Source organism: Empidonax traillii, unplaced genomic scaffold (genome assembly GCF_003031625.1).
Source record: "Empidonax traillii isolate 1590-97213 ecotype Southwest subspecies unplaced genomic scaffold, ASM303162v1 scaffold8:size5222938, whole genome shotgun sequence".
Classification (NCBI taxonomy): Eukaryota; Metazoa; Chordata; class Aves; order Passeriformes; family Tyrannidae; genus Empidonax; species Empidonax traillii.
In genome coordinates this window covers 4,691,638-4,710,183 of record NW_020955201.1, presented here as the reverse complement: position 1 = coordinate 4,710,183, position 18,546 = coordinate 4,691,638, and the positions used below count along the sequence as shown (strand labels likewise).

General features: G+C 38.5%; 1 protein-coding gene across 4 annotated transcripts in view; it reads right to left on the bottom strand.

Annotated features, from left to right (window-relative positions):
* DOCK8 (dedicator of cytokinesis 8) overlaps positions 1-18,546 on the bottom strand; it is an 88,211-nt gene that overhangs the window by 63,554 nt on the left and 6,111 nt on the right. The window contains exons 2-4 of one of the 4 annotated variants that reach the window (XM_027883696.1): positions 10,805-10,893; positions 4,643-4,745; positions 959-1,134 (exon numbers count right to left, since the gene is read on the bottom strand). In XM_027883696.1, the coding sequence (XP_027739497.1) occupies positions 959-1,086 (128 nt within the window). In that variant the 5' untranslated portion in view covers positions 1,087-1,134; positions 4,643-4,745; positions 10,805-10,893. Of the gene's footprint in view, positions 1-958; positions 1,135-3,097; positions 3,254-4,642; positions 4,746-10,804; positions 10,894-18,546 lie in introns of those variants that run through there. The other 3 variants (XM_027883686.1, XM_027883704.1, XM_027883715.1) reach the window with 3 other exon arrangements.

The following is an 18,546-nucleotide window of genomic DNA, read 5'->3' as shown; positions in this document are numbered from 1 at the left end:
TATACTGGTAGGAGCCCGTCCCCTATCATAAACACACTGCACACTTAGCCATCTTTGCGGACATAACAGCTTGGGGCTAAACTGCTGCTAACTTCAAGTTTATCTCATGGTTACTGCTTGTAAAACTCAGTAGGCCTTTGAGGTTCTACTTAAAGGTACCATTTACAGTGAAACAGTCCTTGAAGAGTATCTTGTATACAAAGCATAGATTGCTTAAACCACATCAGAAAACTCTCTTACAGATTTTCTTATTCTGAAAAATTCTGTTGCCCATGATGTGCCTGTTTATCAAACCAGTTTAAATATTTGCAGGACTGTTGAGCACTACTGTCAGCACATGCTACCTATTTAATTTAAGCTGTTGAAAACAGTGGAATTGTTTCATCAGTGTCAGCCTGAAACTAAAAGTGACTTCTACACTAGAAATTAACACTTTTTTTCCTCTCCAAACCTTAAGAAGCATGAACTATTTCCCCCCATTTAAGCATACAGGTAGTGAGAAAGAGTCTTAGCGATGGGATCAGTGTCATGTAACATAAAGTTGGAAAAAAAAAAGACAGAAAAGGTGAAAAAAAAAAAGAAAAAAACCCCAATCCTATGCTTACTCCATGATCAGAATCAACTTCCATTTCTGGCATCACAGCTGTAAAAATTACTTTTCATACTATTCTCCTGACCTTCTTCACTTGTCTTTCTGGTTTACATCTACCTCGCTTCTGCTGCTACCAGCAAGCTTAGGAAGCTGTGTAAACACCTGCATAATTTTAAGCGTGCAAAGAGGCCTAACAGAATCAATGGCAAAGTTCAAATATTCATCAACTGTGTAGTGGATGGATGGATGGATGGATGGATGGATGGATGGATGGATGGATGGATGGTAGACTGAGGTGTTTCGGTTGACATGTTCAAAACTATTTTTACACCTGCAGCATTTCGGAGGGAGAGAAACTCTCCTTACCCATCTTCGGGCACAGAAGGTTGCAAAGTCCTGCACTCTTTCGGTGTAAAGAGAACGTCCAGGTCATCTTCAGGAAAATCCCCAAGTTCCTGTGCCAGTTCTGAGTCCAAGTTGTTCAGCTGTGTCATTAGGAAGCCTTCAAAATCTACTGGTTCTACTGCGTCGTAAAAGGAAGGCTAATGAGAAATAAAGAGGCATTTATTTTAGCAACAGATGGCTCTTCCTGATAGTGTAATTAAGGTTTATTTATTTGATTATTGTGATTGGCCCATTATGTATTAAACATCAGAAACAAACTTCTAACCTTCTCCCACAGGAACAAAAAAGGATTAGGGCAGGTGACCAAAATGACAGTGATAGGCAGCATGAGCTGGCAGAGAACTGCCGATGGACAGGAGAGAGGAGATGAAACACATTATGAATAACATGGCCAAGTCTTGAAAGTTCACTCTTCAGAGTTAAGGACCAACTAAAGACACTATTAGAAATGCTATATGCTTTCAACTTCCAACAAAGTTGAAGAGCATACTCAAAATCAGAAAAAATTATTATTTCTAATGTTTTTTTCTAACTATTTCAGTAACATCTTTGAATGTTACTGGTTTGTATATTATTGGAGTTCTAATTTTATCATATTTGTCAAGAGTTGGTGCAGTACTTGGGCAAAATACTACATGGAACTACTAAAGTTGTTACTGCAAACTTGAGATATTTTCCATTTCTACACCACATGGCATCATTGCATCTCATTACATTTAAGTAGCTGTTTTTACACAGAATGTCTGATCAGAACAAAGTTAAACAAGTACAAGCTCTACCACTCACACATGCTATTAAGCTGTCTGGTTTTTTTCATCTGTTTAGTGTCAAAAACAGAGGCAGAAAATCGTGTTTGATTTGGTACCTAGAGTTGTTCCACATAAACATAAATGTGACTTCATATGCTAAAACTGTATGTTATTCTGTTTTCAGATAAAACTGAAAATTTTTACTTGCTACATAGCCAATAAAAATACCCTGTATCTCTTTGGGAAATAAAACATCTGTTCAGTTGAGTAGAGAGACTAAAATCTCTTACCGTTGATTTTCTTGACATGTCAAAAATAGGTCTAAGTACTACAGCTTTAGAAAGCATATAGTTAATGTTCTGTGAGTTCCAGAAGGGCTGATGATAGCTCAGCATAGTAAAAGTGCAGAAAATTAGTTACAGCATTTGAATAATAGCACTGGAATAACTTTTATACTAGGAGAAAGAATTCTAGCAAAAAATAGCTATCAAATCATCCTTGTCTGTAAAGAGCAAGGATTGCGCTGCACTTGCACTTTGATTAGCCCAAATACCTTTCACAACGCTTCTGAAGCTGGTAGCAAAAAATAGGTAGCTCTGTGGTGCTGTTGATGTGGTATGGGGAAAAGAAGTCCCTGCTATCAAAATTGCCTTTATATTCAATGTTACCACTGCTACTGCTATTGTTTTTTTATTAATTATCAGATTAATATCCCTGAAGCTCTCCTACTGTACTGCCAGTGGGTAAAACATTACATGTTAGTGTATATATATGTATAAATAAATCTATATAGAGCTTTATAGATCTAAATATATAAATATATATATAATAAATTATGTATAATAAAAATAAATATACATATTTAGATTTACTAAAAAAGTAAATCACAAAAGATTTAAGCAAAACCATTTAAAATATTCATATATTACATCTTTTCAGTTGCTGAAGATGTAATGTTTTATATGCAAAATATTTTTGCTTAATTCAATCTAATTTTCAATTAAGCATTGCATTCCCTTTCAGAAATCACACTTTTCCATTCTGACAAGTTAATTCCATTGCATTTCATTCTGTCTTCTTTTTCTAGTTCAAGTGTTAAAAATCATCTTTAATCACTGTTAATTTTAATCACTAGCTTTCGACTATTGTAAATTAGACACAAATGTAAAAAATATAGTGCGAAGAGTAAATGCAGGTGGAGGGCAATGGTCTCCCTAACAACTGGTGCAAATGTTCAAAGGAAACAGAGATAATGGTTTAACTAAGAAGCCAACACTCCTTTTCACACATCATAGAAGTGTGCAAAACAATTTTATACAGAAAATGCCATAAATCATTACTGCAAACATACCTTTTTAAGGATGATGAATTAGAGGCATGTAGATTGTGACAGCACACAAAATGGCGGCTATGGTGTAATACTTGGTAAATGAAACGTTACCAAGTTTCTCAGGAGCAAAAGCAGTTGTCTGCACGCAGAAGAAGGAACCCAGCCTCTAACCGCAAGGAACAAGTTAGACACCACAGCATTTCAGATTAAGGAAGTGAGTAGCGGCGGGAGGCCCCAGCACACAGGAAGCAACTGCTTACATCTAGTGTTCTACATCTTTCACATTCACTGGTGCACAAAGACTTTTCCTGCTTCTATTTACCAGGCCTCACAAAAAGAAGTAAAAATTAAAAGGGTAGGGAGAGGAAGAGTAGCAAAATCATAGTTTCATTTATGCCATAGTATGTTTACAGAATACTACTGAAAGGCAATAAAAAAATTTGGGATTTCTTCCCTTTGTCATAAGGGCAGTGTCATAGGGCTGGAGATGATTCGGAGACATGCAACAGTTGACTCAATTATATCTATGCCAATCAGGGCATTTCTCACTTAACATGATTCCTCTATAGCACTGAAAACCAGTCAGCATGCTGTCCCTGCTTCTAGCTCTGCAAACAGTGCATTAAGTCAAGCCAGTTGAGCCTCTACCTTTCTTTTTTCTCTTTATTCACTTATCTCCTTTTGGCAAGGGTATAGTTAATTTTCTTCACAGTAAATATCATGGGGCTGTGTTTTGGATTTATGCTGAAAACAGTGTCAATAACACAGCGATGTTTTCATTTTTGCTGAGCAGTGCTTACAAAGAGCCAAGACTTTTTCTGCTCCTCACACTCTCCATCAGTGCAGAGAAGCTGGTGAGGGACACAGCCTGGACAGTTGACCCCAACTGACCACAGGAATATTTCAGACCATATGGAATCCTGCTCAGTATATAACACTAGGGGAAGAAGGAGGAAGGGGGGGATGTTCAGAATGATACCATTTGTCTTCCCAAGTCACTGTTACACATGGTGGAGCCCTGCTCTCCTGGAGATGGCTAAACACCTGCCTGCCTGTGGGAAGTAGTGACTGAATTCCTTGTTTTGCTTTGCTTGTGCACATGGCTTTTGCTTTACTGTCTTTCCCTCAATCCATGAGTTTTCCCACTTTTACTCTCTCTATTCTCTCCCCGATCACACCTGGAGAGCAGTGTTTTGAGTGAGCAGCTGCATGGAGCTTAGTTGCTGCCTGGTAACACCACCTCCCTTTGCAAATGACCTGTGATCACCACACTAAGCCTTTATTTGATGGACCTGAATGTTTCCAGCAAGGAAAGAATATACTCCAACATTTATTAATTAACTTTGATTTATAGTAATATGCAAAAAGACTATCTATTTCAGGCTCCAAGGAACATTCTTAGTTTTTTGAAATGCATAATTTCCTCAGCTCACCAGGGACTACTTTTTACCAGTTTTTGATAGAAGCTAGTGAAAGCAAGACAACTTCAGAAAATCACTTTATTTACCCTAAAACCATCAAGCAATTTAGATGCCAAACTGGTGTAAAGATAAACCTAGAACTTACCAGATGAAGTGCAGAAAAGCCAGGGGTACTTAAGCTTCGTTGACAGAACTGTGCAAAGCCTGGTTGGAGAGTAAACTGCTTTCTTATTTCTGCAGAGGAGTGCCTTTAATTAAGCAGAGAAAAATTCTTGTAATTACAGTGATCCCCATACAAATACTAAATGCCAGAGTTTAGTCAATTTGGTCCCCTGTCCCAGTGTTTAGAAGTGTATTTTGGTGATGGTCTAGACTCCTCTCATCTTCTAGTTGATGGAAACCTTAAAAAACATTTGCAATTCTATATAATTAAGATTCTGTCACTTTTCCAACACATTTCTATCATTATATTGCTACAATAACTGGGAAAGGCTATGCAATAAAGAACAACCTTGCCCTCAAGTGAAGTGTGATTGCAACCTGGATAGCAATACTTGCAAGATTCACTTCCGCAAAGCAGAAATACAAGATAATAAAGCAGAGAAAAGAAAATGAACATTACAGAGGCAAATATTTTAACTGACCAAGGGATAAAAACAAGACAAGACCGCTCACTGAACAGTGTAAGCCCAGATTTATGCTAATAATGCATCCTTGCTGTGAAAAGCCCAAGACAAACCAAAGAATGAATTTAAAAATCAGCCTACACTGTATCAGCTGAACACTTGAAAGAAAGTCTTCTTACATGCTAATTAACCAATCCTATTGGAGGGATAAAGAGGTCAGTACAGAATTCTTCAGTAATCCCAAATTGATGATAATGTACCCAGTCTGAAAATTCAGACAACAGAGTAGCTTGGTCATTTTTCATGGAAACTAATCACTTACTATTTATTAGAATAATCAGTTTAAGAATAATCAGCCATGAAATGGTAAAACATCTGCAACGTATTTCACCATGAGTGTTCAGGACAAGACTTAGCACAAAATGCAGTTAAGCAGATTTCAATTAAAAATAATAGCCTGCAGCCCACCAGGGCAGTCAAATGGGAGACAAGAAAATACAGAGGTAAAAAGACACTCCCTTCCATATGTCACTCTTCTTACTCAAGGAAGCATTAACAGACATCTTAGAAGTACCAGATGCCACTGGACAGTTTACCTGTTTGGTCTGCACTTTCTCTCCTCTGTGGCCTCTTGCTTCCTTAGGCTAATGCACCTATTCTGTGACACTTACTACTGCTTTTCTTATCAAGCATGACAAAAATCTAAACTTGCCTCAATGCATTTCTGCTAATTTTAAGAGACAGGTACCTCACAGAAGGTATTAAAGGTATTAAAGGTATTAGGCCTGATTGAGAAAAGTTTCATAAATGAGAGTAGTTCCTTGTAGGCCAAAAGACCATGCCAGATGTGAGTGGTACATTGCTCCAACCTGAAGGCAGAGCTTACTGCTGAGTAACTGCAGACAGAACAAAGCCAGAGTTACAAAGAGAAGTGATCCACTTGGAAGAAAATTTTCTACTATCACTGACACTCCAAAAATCAGAAATGGGATTTTTAAAAGAGTATTCAATGATTATATAAGCAACAAGCCATGTAGGAAAAGTAACAAATTCTGTGCATTCCTTAGATTATCTTTGATCTCTCAAAAAAACCAAACCAAACCAAACAAACCTGCTTGTATATTAGGGGTATTGTTACTCATTTTCCTACTGCAAATAATCTCTGATAATGAATGCACGCAAAAACTATTCAAAATTATTATTTTCCTGCAAACAGAGTCAGTTTGCACCCTGTGTAGAAGTATCTGTTACTGCTGAAAATAACAGATGTACCAGCAGTTGTTGGCTTAATGTATGCAAAAAAGTCTATTGCAGAAGTCGCTGCTGCAAACAGTGATATAAATCATCTCTGAATTACACCAGATATGGGGTCATCAGACCCTTCGAAGAGAAAATTGTAAGAATTTTCAACTATAAAAGAGGAAGCACCAAATTTGCTGCCTCGTAAAAGCTTGCGTAAGCCCAGCTAATTGAGGGCAAATACACTTTTCAGTAGCACTGACATCAGTTCCACTGTCTCACCCGTAGAAATAACCTGCAAACTAAATCAGTCCAATGGACAACAACTTTTGTAATCTATGATGGTGACTTTGAGACAGGAACAGTTCAGTTTATTGATTTCATAGTTTTTCTGTAAATGAAGGAAGAGAGGAAAAATACAGTAAGAGTAAAGCAAAATACAGTAAGAGGATAGTAAAACTTGTTTGAACCAACTCAGAAATTATTGACTAGATATGCTAGGATTATGTAACTGAAAGACACAGGTGCTAAAAGACACTAAACCAAAAGCACAAGTTAGGTACACTGACGTGGAGAAAAGGTGGGTGTAAAAGCCAGAGACAAGCATGGAAACTTTTGAAAACTTGAGAAGAGAGGTGGAAACAGAGGTCCTTCTAGACGGCTCTTTGATAATGCCAGAATGGTTATTGTCTGGGACATGCCTGTTATCTGACCAAACAACTATCTTAGACACTGTACCTTCAGGAAAATGGTGGTCCACATTAACCTAGAGCATGCCCTGTCCTAGCTTTTGTGGAGGATGCAGTCCATCTATGCCATGGCTATACTTTTACCCTCCTTGTCTGTACAGCAGCCCTGTCTGATTCTGAAGAGAACTTTACAGTCACCCTTCACTACAACAAGGTCTATCTGTGTGCTAAAAAGCCATAAGAAAAGAAGGCAGTAAGAAATGAAGGCAAGTCACTGAAAAATCTTAGAAAAACCCTGTGGTTTCCATTCCCAGCTAGGGGAGCATGAAATTGCACTAAACATTAAAATGTACATCACCTTAGATATGCCTGTTTCTTAACAGTCTGATGATGAAGTGCATGGTGTGCAATTAGAAAATGTGGGCTGTAGTAAACTACGGTCCAAAAAGTTTGGCAATTATTGGTGTATTATTGGCAATTATTAGGAGATGATGAATAGCCAATATAGATTTATCAAAGGGCAGTCACATAAAGCCAATCTAATGCTTTTCTGTGACAGTTTTAACTGGCTCAGTAAGGCTCTTGATACCGTCCCTCATGACGTTCTTAGAAGCAAAGTAAAGAGGTAGTGGCTAGATGGAATCATCATAGCTGGTTCCAGAACCAGTTAATAAAACATATTCAAGGCATAGTCATCAATAGTTCAAAAGAAGATTGCAAGGAAATTTTACTGTGAGAAGCAAGTTAGTTTTTCCTCAGTCTAGTTCCAGTACATACCTCATTTTACAACATGAATGATGATGTAGATAACATAGGACTAAAAGCTGGGGATCACACCACACTAAAATACTTTCTAAAGTATTGTAGAAACAGTCTGAAATCAGAACAGCTAGATTCAACATTAATAAATATAAACCCCTAAACTTAGGAAGGAAAACAAAAATCAAAAAAATCCAATGCGGAAATACAAAAAGGAAAATGAACTGTCCAGAAAAATAGCATCTCACTTACCGGGAAGTATACTGGGACACTTACTAATAAAGTACCACAAGCAATGAAAAAGTGATGCTATTTCTGTTCGTTTAAGCCAATGAGACAGTGCTTAGGCTGATGCACACTCTTATAACGCCACAGAGTGAGGTACAACAAAATCTAAAAGGCTTCAAAAGAGCAGTCAGAATGCTAAAACTTTTGGGAAGGATGACCCATAAGGAAAGACTGAAAAAACAGATACGTCACAAAAGGGATGACTGATGGGAGACAGCAGTTGTCCTTGACTATGTGAAAGGTAGCAATATATAAAGAAAACAGTGAGAAATTCATGTCCATGGAGAGAAAAAGTAACGTGCTTAAATTGAAGCAACAAAATGCTGATACTGCAACAGGAAGGAACTGGCTGATGTTGATGTCAAGCCATTCTCCATCATATTTGAAAAGTCATGGTGGGTAGGTGAAGTCTCGGCTATCTGGAAAAATGGAAACACTGCCCTCTTTTCTTAAAAAGGGGAGAAATGAGGATCTGGAGAACCACACACTGGCAAGACCTCACCTCTGTGCCCTGGAAGATTATGGAGCAGATCCTCATGGAAGCAATGTTAAGGCACATGCAAAACAAGGAGGTGATCCAAGGCTACCAGCATGGCGTTACTAAAGGCAAATTGTACCTAGCCAATCTGGCAGCCTTCTATGATGGAGTGTCTGCGATGGTCCACAACTAAAGAGCTATGGATGGTATACACCCATGTTTCTGTAAGGCCTTCAGTATGGTCCCACATGACATCTTACCTTCAAATTGGAGAGACATGGCTACGATGGATAGATTATCCACTGGATAAGAAATTGGCTAGAGGGACATAGCCAAAGAGAAAGAACTGGGGATTCTCATGAATGAAAACCTGGACACAAGCCAACAGTGCGTGCTCACAGTCCAGAATGCCAACCACATCCTAGGCTGCGTCAAAAGATAAGAGGCCAGCAAGTTAAGAGAGGGGATTTTGCCTCTACTATGCCCTTGTGAGGCATGCCTATATTACTGTATCCAGGTCTGGGGTCCTCAGCACCAGAAAGACACAGATCAGTTGAAGCAGGTCCAAAGGAGGGTGATGGAGATGACCAGAGGGCTGGAGCACCTCTCCTACAAAGACAGGTTGAGAGAGCTGGCATTGTTCAGCCTGGAGAATTCTTTGGGGAGACCTCATTGTGGCCTTTCAGTACCTAAAAGAAGTATGTCAAAAAGAGGGAGAGCAACTTTTCACATGGGTAAATAGTGATAGGACAAAGGGGGAACAGTTTCAAACTGATAGAGGAGAAATATAGATTTGATGTTAGGAAGCAATTCTTTACTGTGAAGGTGGGGGTGCACTGGACAGGCTGCCCAGAGTTGTGAATGTCCTCATCCCTGGAAGTGTTCAAGGCCTGGTTGGATGGGGCTCTGAGCAACCTGATCTAGTTGGTGGCACACGAAGGGGAGGGTTGGATCCAGATGATCTTTATGGTACTTCCCAGCCCAAACCATTCTCTGATTCTAAGTAGCTGAGTAAGTAGCTAAGTAAGATTGTACAGTGACAAGAGCACAATGGTGTTGTAAATCATGTCTCTGAACTACCTGGAGCAAGAGCATCTGGGCAACTGCAACCCTTTCAAAGACCAGCAATGGGACTCAACAGTGTCAATAGCTCTACAGACCACCTATATTAGCAGTCCTCCCTTTTCACTAGCTGAAACTAAAAAGCTGTAGATTTGGTGAAGATTTTTCCACAAAGTTCACAGTTCATCACCATTCACATGGCATGTTGAAAAATAGTGTGAGCCTGTAGAAAGATGGAGATGATAGCAATCTATGGACCTTCTGGAGGTTTTAGATCCTTGGCTGAACCACGGTGTTGGAGCAAAATAAAATCAACTGGAATTCATTATTCCATTCTGTGATGTCATGGCCCTACCAGAATGATGCTGCTGTTCTTCTCTGATGCAAATATTGAAAAAGCTGGAACTCACCAGACTTCCTGATCCACCCAGATGGGATTAGAGGGTAGTCAAAAAAAACCAACCAACCAAAACAAAACCCAAATCAAACCCCAAAACTGGTGCTGCTTAATCCAAGTTTCACCAGTGTCTGTCCCACAGGTAGATGTAAAACTCCAGCAACTGCTAATAAAAAGTTGAAACAGTGTCTGTATTTCACAAATACTCCCCAATGCAAAGTGTAGAGTTTGCATAATATATTAAAACAATAGTGTAACCAAAATAACAGACTACACCCCGAGATACTTAAAATTAAATTCATCTTGTAGGTCACATTCTGGGACGTTTCTCAGCGTAGAGCTCATTGAAGGATTGGGAACTTGAAGATTTGGGTTATTAGTTGGGGCTAGATGAGGTATCAGGATAGGAAAATAAAACAGCCATTTATTTGGTCCCTCTAACACATATTAGATCTGTGGCTGAATATTACTGGTTCTATAATTAAAATTATATAAATTGCTTATAACACATAAGCTGGTTCTGCAGTTTTATTGCAAATTCTGCTCAATGATATAAGTCTTTGAAATATGTAGTTTCAAAGCAGGCACAATGAGTATTTTGTTAGTATGTACATAATATATGAAAATTTAAACAGAGAACAGCAATTTAGAAATAAAAAAGCTTTCAAGATCACCCATTAACTGCAATTCACAAACTCCATAAGAAAAAAGCTAATTTCAAAAGTATGCTTCACATGCCTATTGGATGAAGTTCTCCAAAGTTACTTACTATTAGAAGGGAGGCAGGAAGTGTAATCCTTAACAACCTTACAATCCCTTCCAGCAGACTGTGAAACAGTAAGTTGTCTTCTGCAAAAGCTGCATACACAGTTAGATAGCAAAGAAAGACGGAAAAAAAGTAAATAAAAAGAGAGTACAAGAACTCTCCCCAAAGATGGAGAAACATTCACATTTAAATGTACACAGATGGCGGAATCATAAAGCAAAACAGTGAAAACTTTTACTTAACAGGTAAAATATTCAGTCTTGGCTACCCTGAGGAGCAATCCCTTTCATCTGACACCGACATAGAAAATTCACAACTAACTTCTGTTCTTTTTCTGACCCTAGGAAGAAACTTCTGCAGTTACAGCTGAAAACAAGCAACTAAAAAGCTCTGGAAGAGAAAAATACAATTACCTACTGCTCTCCTTCACTCCCACACGCAAACACACAAAGTTTTGGGCAATGATCCAGATCTTTAACTAGCAAATATGGAAATGTTGCTTAGAAGTCCTTTTCTAACTGCCAGTGGAACTGCCTGTTTTTCTTGTAAGTTTCTAATTAGTCCTTAAAGCACCAGAGCTCTGCTTTGTTAGTCACTGTTTACAGCAGTGGTCGGTCTGAAATCGCTGCTGTTTTCTTGGTGGCTCAGGCAGTCTGTACAGACCTCAGGCACACACCTACTTCGGGGTCTACCACATTAAGACTCTGTATCAGCAAAAGCAATAAAGATCCTATTCAAGATGGTTGGAATTTAACAACAACCTTCCTATAGAGATGGTGCAGGAACAAAGAAAGAAATCTAGAAGAGGAAATTGTTGACTTCATCATGCTGTCAAAAACTTGTTTTAAAGTAAAATGGGTAAGAGATCAATTTTTAGTTTTGTCCCAGGTCATGTACAACATTTATTCAGTGACTGTTTTTCTATGCCTTTCCATTTTGCTGGTTTTTCCTTGGGAAGAGACATAAGCACACATGAAAAATAATTTTCAAATACAGGCCATGCAAAGAAACTGAAGACTTATGATTTGGTACTGATGAACAACGCTTTAATGCACTTTTTATTCACTGTATGGAAAATATGGAAAAGCTATGATATAACATTTGAGAAGACACTGTGTATGCACAGATGACTGGTTGGCTGTTGCAATGAAAGTGGTTTTAGGTGTAATGTTTCATAAGATAGTGTAATGGTATCTCTGGAAATTAGAGCATATGAATCAATCTTATCTGTCATCCTATTATAGACTTAAATTGATCATGATAGTTTATACATGCAATACAAACTTTCTAATTAATATCTCATGTGTGCTAATTAACCATGCTAATAGAAGATAAATATGTGTGAAAACATCAGAATTCTTTTGTTGTCCCCACTGCCTTAAAATCTATCAGCATACAGCAGTATGCAAATCTTTCATTCTGAAGGGATCCACCTCATTTTGTCTGAGCATAATTTTCTTGGTTGGTCAGAATACTCTCTGCTTGAAGTAAAGATCACATTAGTGCCTCATTACTTTCTTTCAACCAAGATGTCTGAAGAAAGGCTTTTTAACAAATGTGCCACTAAAGTCTCTGGAAGATTCTACAGGTTTATTCCACTGCAAAACTTTGCAGCCAGGATTTAGCTTTGTTGTTTCCCCTCCTTTTTTTGTTTGTTTGTTTGTTTGTTTGTTTTTTCCCTTCCCTTTGTCCCTTGCCAACTGTTTAAAAGTCTTCCAAATGCTTAGATTCTCTACAACGATTATAATGGCAATTTCAAAACCATTACTGATTATATGTGCCATCCTCCTTTTATACTGTGCTTTGAAAGTGACAAACAATTTAAAAAATGGTTTGCTCTTTTAGATTTTTGTTTTGTCGCACTATTCCACCAATTCACAACATGATGATTATTAAATAAGTGTAAGGACTTATCTTCCAGCTCACATGTATTATCTGAGCTTCAAAGGGCTTCACTAAGAAAATGCTACTGTAATGATGATAATTTTGTAAAACCTGTACCAAGTTTAATAGTACTTGTGCTTTGTTTTCACTCAGAAACAATTGTTGATAAGTGAAAATAGCCTTCATTAAAACAACAATAAATAATACCAAAATAAAGACCATGTAACTCTTGTTCTAAGGAAATTCTTCTTTTTCTTCCTATGAGGCTGTTTTTATTTTTTTTATCAAGGTTGGTATTTTTATCAATCAAAAAAAGAAGCCTATTTTGTATCCTTCATGGCTGTCAACTTCAAAGAAATTCACAGTAACTTTACAAGTGGGTCTTTAATATTGAGTACTTGAAGTGCTAGAGGAGGAGATAATGCAAATGGGACAGAACTCAAAAAATTATTTGTGTTAATATTTGGCCCCTCATTTCCTAAGAACACAAATTTGTAGAGCTTCAGTGTGACCTTTCTGTGAAGGGAAAACCATTAGGGTTGGGGTTATTTTTCATTTACTGCTTAGAATAACTTTTTTTTTTTTTTTATTCAGAGCTTTAAGTTTAACTAGAAAAAGTAAAATAATTTATTAGGGTATGATACCTGAAGAAAAATTAGCCCAGTTTCAAGTATGTGAAGACATACTGCAATTTCTAGAACAGGGAATTTTGACTCAACTTCAGTGAGAACCTGAAGAGTCACTAAGACACACTCGAAAGCTGGATCTTTTGTTCACACTTCTAAAAATAAGAATGTCTAAAGAATCTGGCATATGCTAACAATTATGTTGTTAAAAATAATATATTTTTGTATCTGCTGGCTATCATTACGTGGACAAATTTCATAGAAATTATATTACATACCCTAATAAACATGGATGATGTAAAATATTTTATACCATAAGTTGTAAACTGAATTTCACTTAATGATTTATCTGCAAAAATTTCAAGCTTGGAGAAAAGCTACATTTTACTCAGTGTTCTAAACATGCAGCTTTACTGATTGTAAAGCTCAGAGCATGTGACAATTGAAATAATATATGGTCTTACCTAATCCAGTTTGCTTGACTTTGGGGGAAAATACTAATATTAAGTCCAGGTGTGCTGATTCCCTTATAAGAAGTCTCCAGGTCATTATAACTGAAGCTCAGGAAACTGTGATTCATCATATGCATGTATTATTCTACATAAATCATGAGGAAAAGTATTGTGGACTTTTTGTATGAACTTGGCCCAAATGGATCAGCCTAGAAGTTACACAAATTATTTTTCTATAACTGCATTCAGGATGGAAACCATTAGGTATAATTATGTTATCAAGTAAGCACTTCCACAGACTATCCTTTTTCCTACTGCTACAGACCACTGTATAGTCTGGTGTGTGTTTTTCAAATAAAACTTTTTAAAAAATCAAGTCAGAATAGAAAAAAAGGACAACTATACTGACCTACGCTCATGAACTGTAATTTTTAATGACTGTAAAACCTGAAAATGGTAGAAGGTATAAAATACAACACTAAATATTTCTTTCTTGCTAATTTTCCCTTCATAGTCAGAAATGGAAACTGTTTGTAAGGATGAACAATAAATGTCCATACACAGAACACAGTGGACATAAAAGTGTTTCTCATTTGCATCTACATTTTCCTCTGGTAAGCTTAGGATTTCATGTACTAAAAAAAAAAAAAAAAAGAAAAAAAAGAACAAAAAATGAACTTCACAATCTCAAATTGTGGCCTAGACTTTACCATGTACATAGATGTCTAAAGTCTAGGAGGGCCATAATGTCTTATGAAATGATTTTAGAATGCAGCTTTTCTGCTCAGAGTCTAAAGTCTATTTCCTGCTGACCAACCATCTTCCAGAGAAAAAGTAAAAATCTCATTACTTTAATCATGTATCGGGTATTATGTCTGATTCCAGTGATTGCACAGATATGTAAGTACTAACACCAATTTTCAAGAACTGTAATAGAAAATAGATGGTTATATTTTGAACACTAAGTAAGTATGCAGTATGCAGTCAGAGAGCTTCCTAGCTGTCAATAACATCTGTCTCATCTGTAACAACAGTATTCTGCCTGCATGACCAACTGCTCTCTAAAGACTGTTTCTACAGCTGCCTACCAGCTGATAAAGTGTACACTTGTATTACGGAGCCTATCTTTACTGTACTTGTAATTTTCACAGATATGGCTGGGTGGGCCTCTGTTTGTCTTCAACCCATTATTTAAAAATGTGACTACTATCACCTTGATTGTGTGGCAGGCAGAACACTCCAGGAATGGTAATCGTAAAATTTGGGGTAAGCAATACAAACCAAAAGTAAGTCACTGTGAATAACCAAAGGTACTGTTATCCTCTGAAAAGTAACTTAAGAGGGCATTTTCTTGCTGTTTCTTTTCTACTTACTAAAAGTTAGTTGTATTTTAGGCAGGAAATGTTACAATCTTTCGCAGTGTGTGCCAAAGGGAGGGTCTGTGCATTAAATCTTTGTGATGGACACTATGATGTCAAATGTAGTAAGAGCATCTTGGATAATCTTATCTTTGAAAAATGCGGAGATACTTACAGGAATCCCTAACACTACAAACTAATAACCTATGGCATAATCCTGATATATGATACTGCTTGCTTCCTCAGCTTACTCCTGTAACTCCTCCACTCTCTAGAGAAGGAAGCAATGTTCACAGAGTTCCCCCTCAGAATTAGAAACATTTTAAGGACAGTCTTGCACAGACTAACATGGCTTTGCACATTGATTGCTTTTTTATTATTATTCTTTTTGTGCTTGTGTAAAACAAGACAGCTTGCAATCCGAGTCTAGGCCACAACGAATATTGCAGCAGTGTTCCTCCTTTCACATAACTGTTTCTCGTGTGTCTGCCAGACACATTCTAGCTCATATTGCCTACAGCACAGCTTACTACCAGGTACTGTTCAACAGGCTGTGAAGATGCAGACCGGCTTTGATATAGCTGATATTAAATGCAATCATTATCAATGTCAGAATGTGAGATGCAAATCAGCTAATACTAGTTTCAATCATATGCAGTGACCAGCCAGTATATATTGCATAAGTTTGTCATTTGCTCAAAACATGTAAAACATGTTTAGAAGTGTTGCACTGACATAGATTTAATCTAATTTAACTGCTCATTGGAAACACCCTAGCAAAGGCAATTGAATTATCTCTAGGGCTAAACAAAAGGTAACCTCAGAGGCATTAGGAAGTCTCCTCTATTAATATTAGAGTTATTTACAATAGATTGGATCCATCCCTAGTGTGCTTTAATATTCTTGACATTGTGGTAGATTTAGAAAGTTGCTCTTTCTGCAGTTTGCATCCCTTCCTTGGAGTGGAGGAGTACCTGTAAAAATGTCCAAAAATATGAGAGACAGGTTAATAAGAGCCATCTGAGACTTTTAAGGGCTATTTAGTCATTCACATATAGCGAGCACTCATAAACTGATACAGCAGGGATGAAACCATGGTATCAAGTACTCCTTATCTCTTCTGCTCACTCAAATTGCCTTGATTTCAAAAAGAGGTGGGAGAGAATGTAAAGCATCCATGTGCAAAGGCAGCAGTGGATTGGCCCTTATGAGTAGCATATGAAGGAGAAGAGCTCCCTGTCTTCTCTCCCTTCTCTGCACCTGCTTTAGAGTCAGGCACAATCTATTCCTTATGCTGACTACAAATCCAGAAGACACCAAGACAGTGATGCCGTAACAAGCTAGGACAAAACAGCTTGAAGTAAGCCAGGAAGACAGGAGTAACTTTTTCTGTAAAGGAGATTGGGTTCTTCATCTATCTAAAGGAATCATATTTAAAGCTGGTGAGGTATGAGCTGGATGAGCAGACAGTGAGTTGGACTGAAAATTTCATGAAGAGCTGGTGATGATGAGTGATGATCAGTGGCATGAAGTGTAGCTGGAGGCCATTAAATAGCAGTAAACCTCAGGGGTCAATAGTGGGATCAATCCTGATTAACATCTTCATTAATCATCTGGATGACGGGGCAGAGTGTACCCTCAAAAAGTTTGCTGATGACACAGAAATGGGAGGAGAGGTTGATGCACCACAAGGTCATGCTGCCATTCAGAGGGACCTCAATGGGCTAGAGAAACGGACTGATGGAAACTTTGCAAAGTTCAACAAATGCAAAGCCCTGCACCTGGACCATCCCCATGCACCAATATATGACAGAGGGCACCCAGATGGAAAGCCGCTTTGCGGGAAAGGACACAGAGATCCTAGAGGACCATGATCACACTGATCCTAGAAGACCACGACTTCAACAAAGTTGAGCATGAGCCAGCAATGTGCCATGGTGGCAAAGAAGCCAAATGTTATCCTGGGGTGCAGCTGGCAGAGTATTGAGAGCAGTTTTAAGGAGATGATCCTTTCCCCCTGCTAAACACTGCTGAGACATGCCCATGTTCTGTGTCCAAGTCTAGACTCCTCAGTACAAGAGACACAGATGTGCTGGACAGGCTGGTCAAGGGTGACCATGGTGATGAAGAGACCACAGCATCTCTCCAGTGGGTAATGGTTGAGAGAGCTGGGACTGTTCAGCCTAGAGAAGGCTCAGCTCAGGGGGCATCTTATCAATGTATACAAATATCTGAAGGGGCAGAGTAAAGAAGACAGAGCCAGGCTCTTCTCAGTGGTGCCCAGTGACGGCACCAGAGGTAATGGGCACAACCTGAAACATGGGAGGTTCCACCTGTAACATTTTTTCCCATGAGGGTGATTGAGCCCTGGCACAAGTTGTCCCAAGGAATTGTGGAGTCTGACACCTCGGAGGTCTTCAAAGCCAACTAGATGTGGTCATAGACAGCCAGCTCTAAGTGACCCTACTTGAGCAGAGGGCTGGACAAGAAGATAACCACCAGAGATCCTTTCCAACCTCAACTATTGTATGATTCTGTGGAAAAAATAAGCGGATATCTTGGTCAGTTCATAATCTATCCCTATAAACCAGAAATGGGAAATATGCACTCTGGCCATTGGAAAGAAACATATGTAGAACTCTCAGCTGAAAAACCTGATAAAATTGAATATAAAAGCTAATGAAAGGTGAAAAAATTACAGTGATGTTCATGTATACTCCAGTATTTCCTACAGCAAAGTTAAAAGATTCTCAAACAAATAGGACAAACAGTACTGTATTCCTCTAGTGAACTTCTACAATGGAGTGACATGGGAAGCGCAACTGACATTACCCCTCAGTTTCTGTATGATCCCCCATAACTTTCTTATCTCTAAATTGGAGAGACATGTATTTGATCAATGGAGTCTTAGCAGTAGGAAGAACTCACTTGATGGCTTAATCTGCAGTGGATGGTTCAATGTCCAAATGGAAACTAGTAATGAGTGGTGTTCCCCAAAGGTAAGTACAGGGAGAAATACTACTTAATATCTTCATTAATGGCATAGATAGTGAGGCCGAATGCACCATCAGCTTGCTTGCAGATGTCCTAGTTACAGGGGTCAGGACCAGTTTATCACTATGGGAGTATAACCAAAACTGTGTATTCTACACACTCTATGTGATGTGATGGCCAGTCTCTTCGCGAACGAAGAACCAGGGAAGGTCTTTCCACCTTCCAGCCTGCGCATTGGATTTTTTTTAGGTGAGACACAGTGTGCGCGGAACTGAGCCCACCCTTTAATCCTGAGGTTCATCTGCCGGGGCCAAGCACGCTTGGACGGTGGCAGCGAGGTCCTCAGGACGTAGATGGATTGCCTTACGGGCTAACGAGCTCCATCTGCCCGGGGAGGGGCCCCGACCGGGAATCGAACCCAGGTCTCTGCA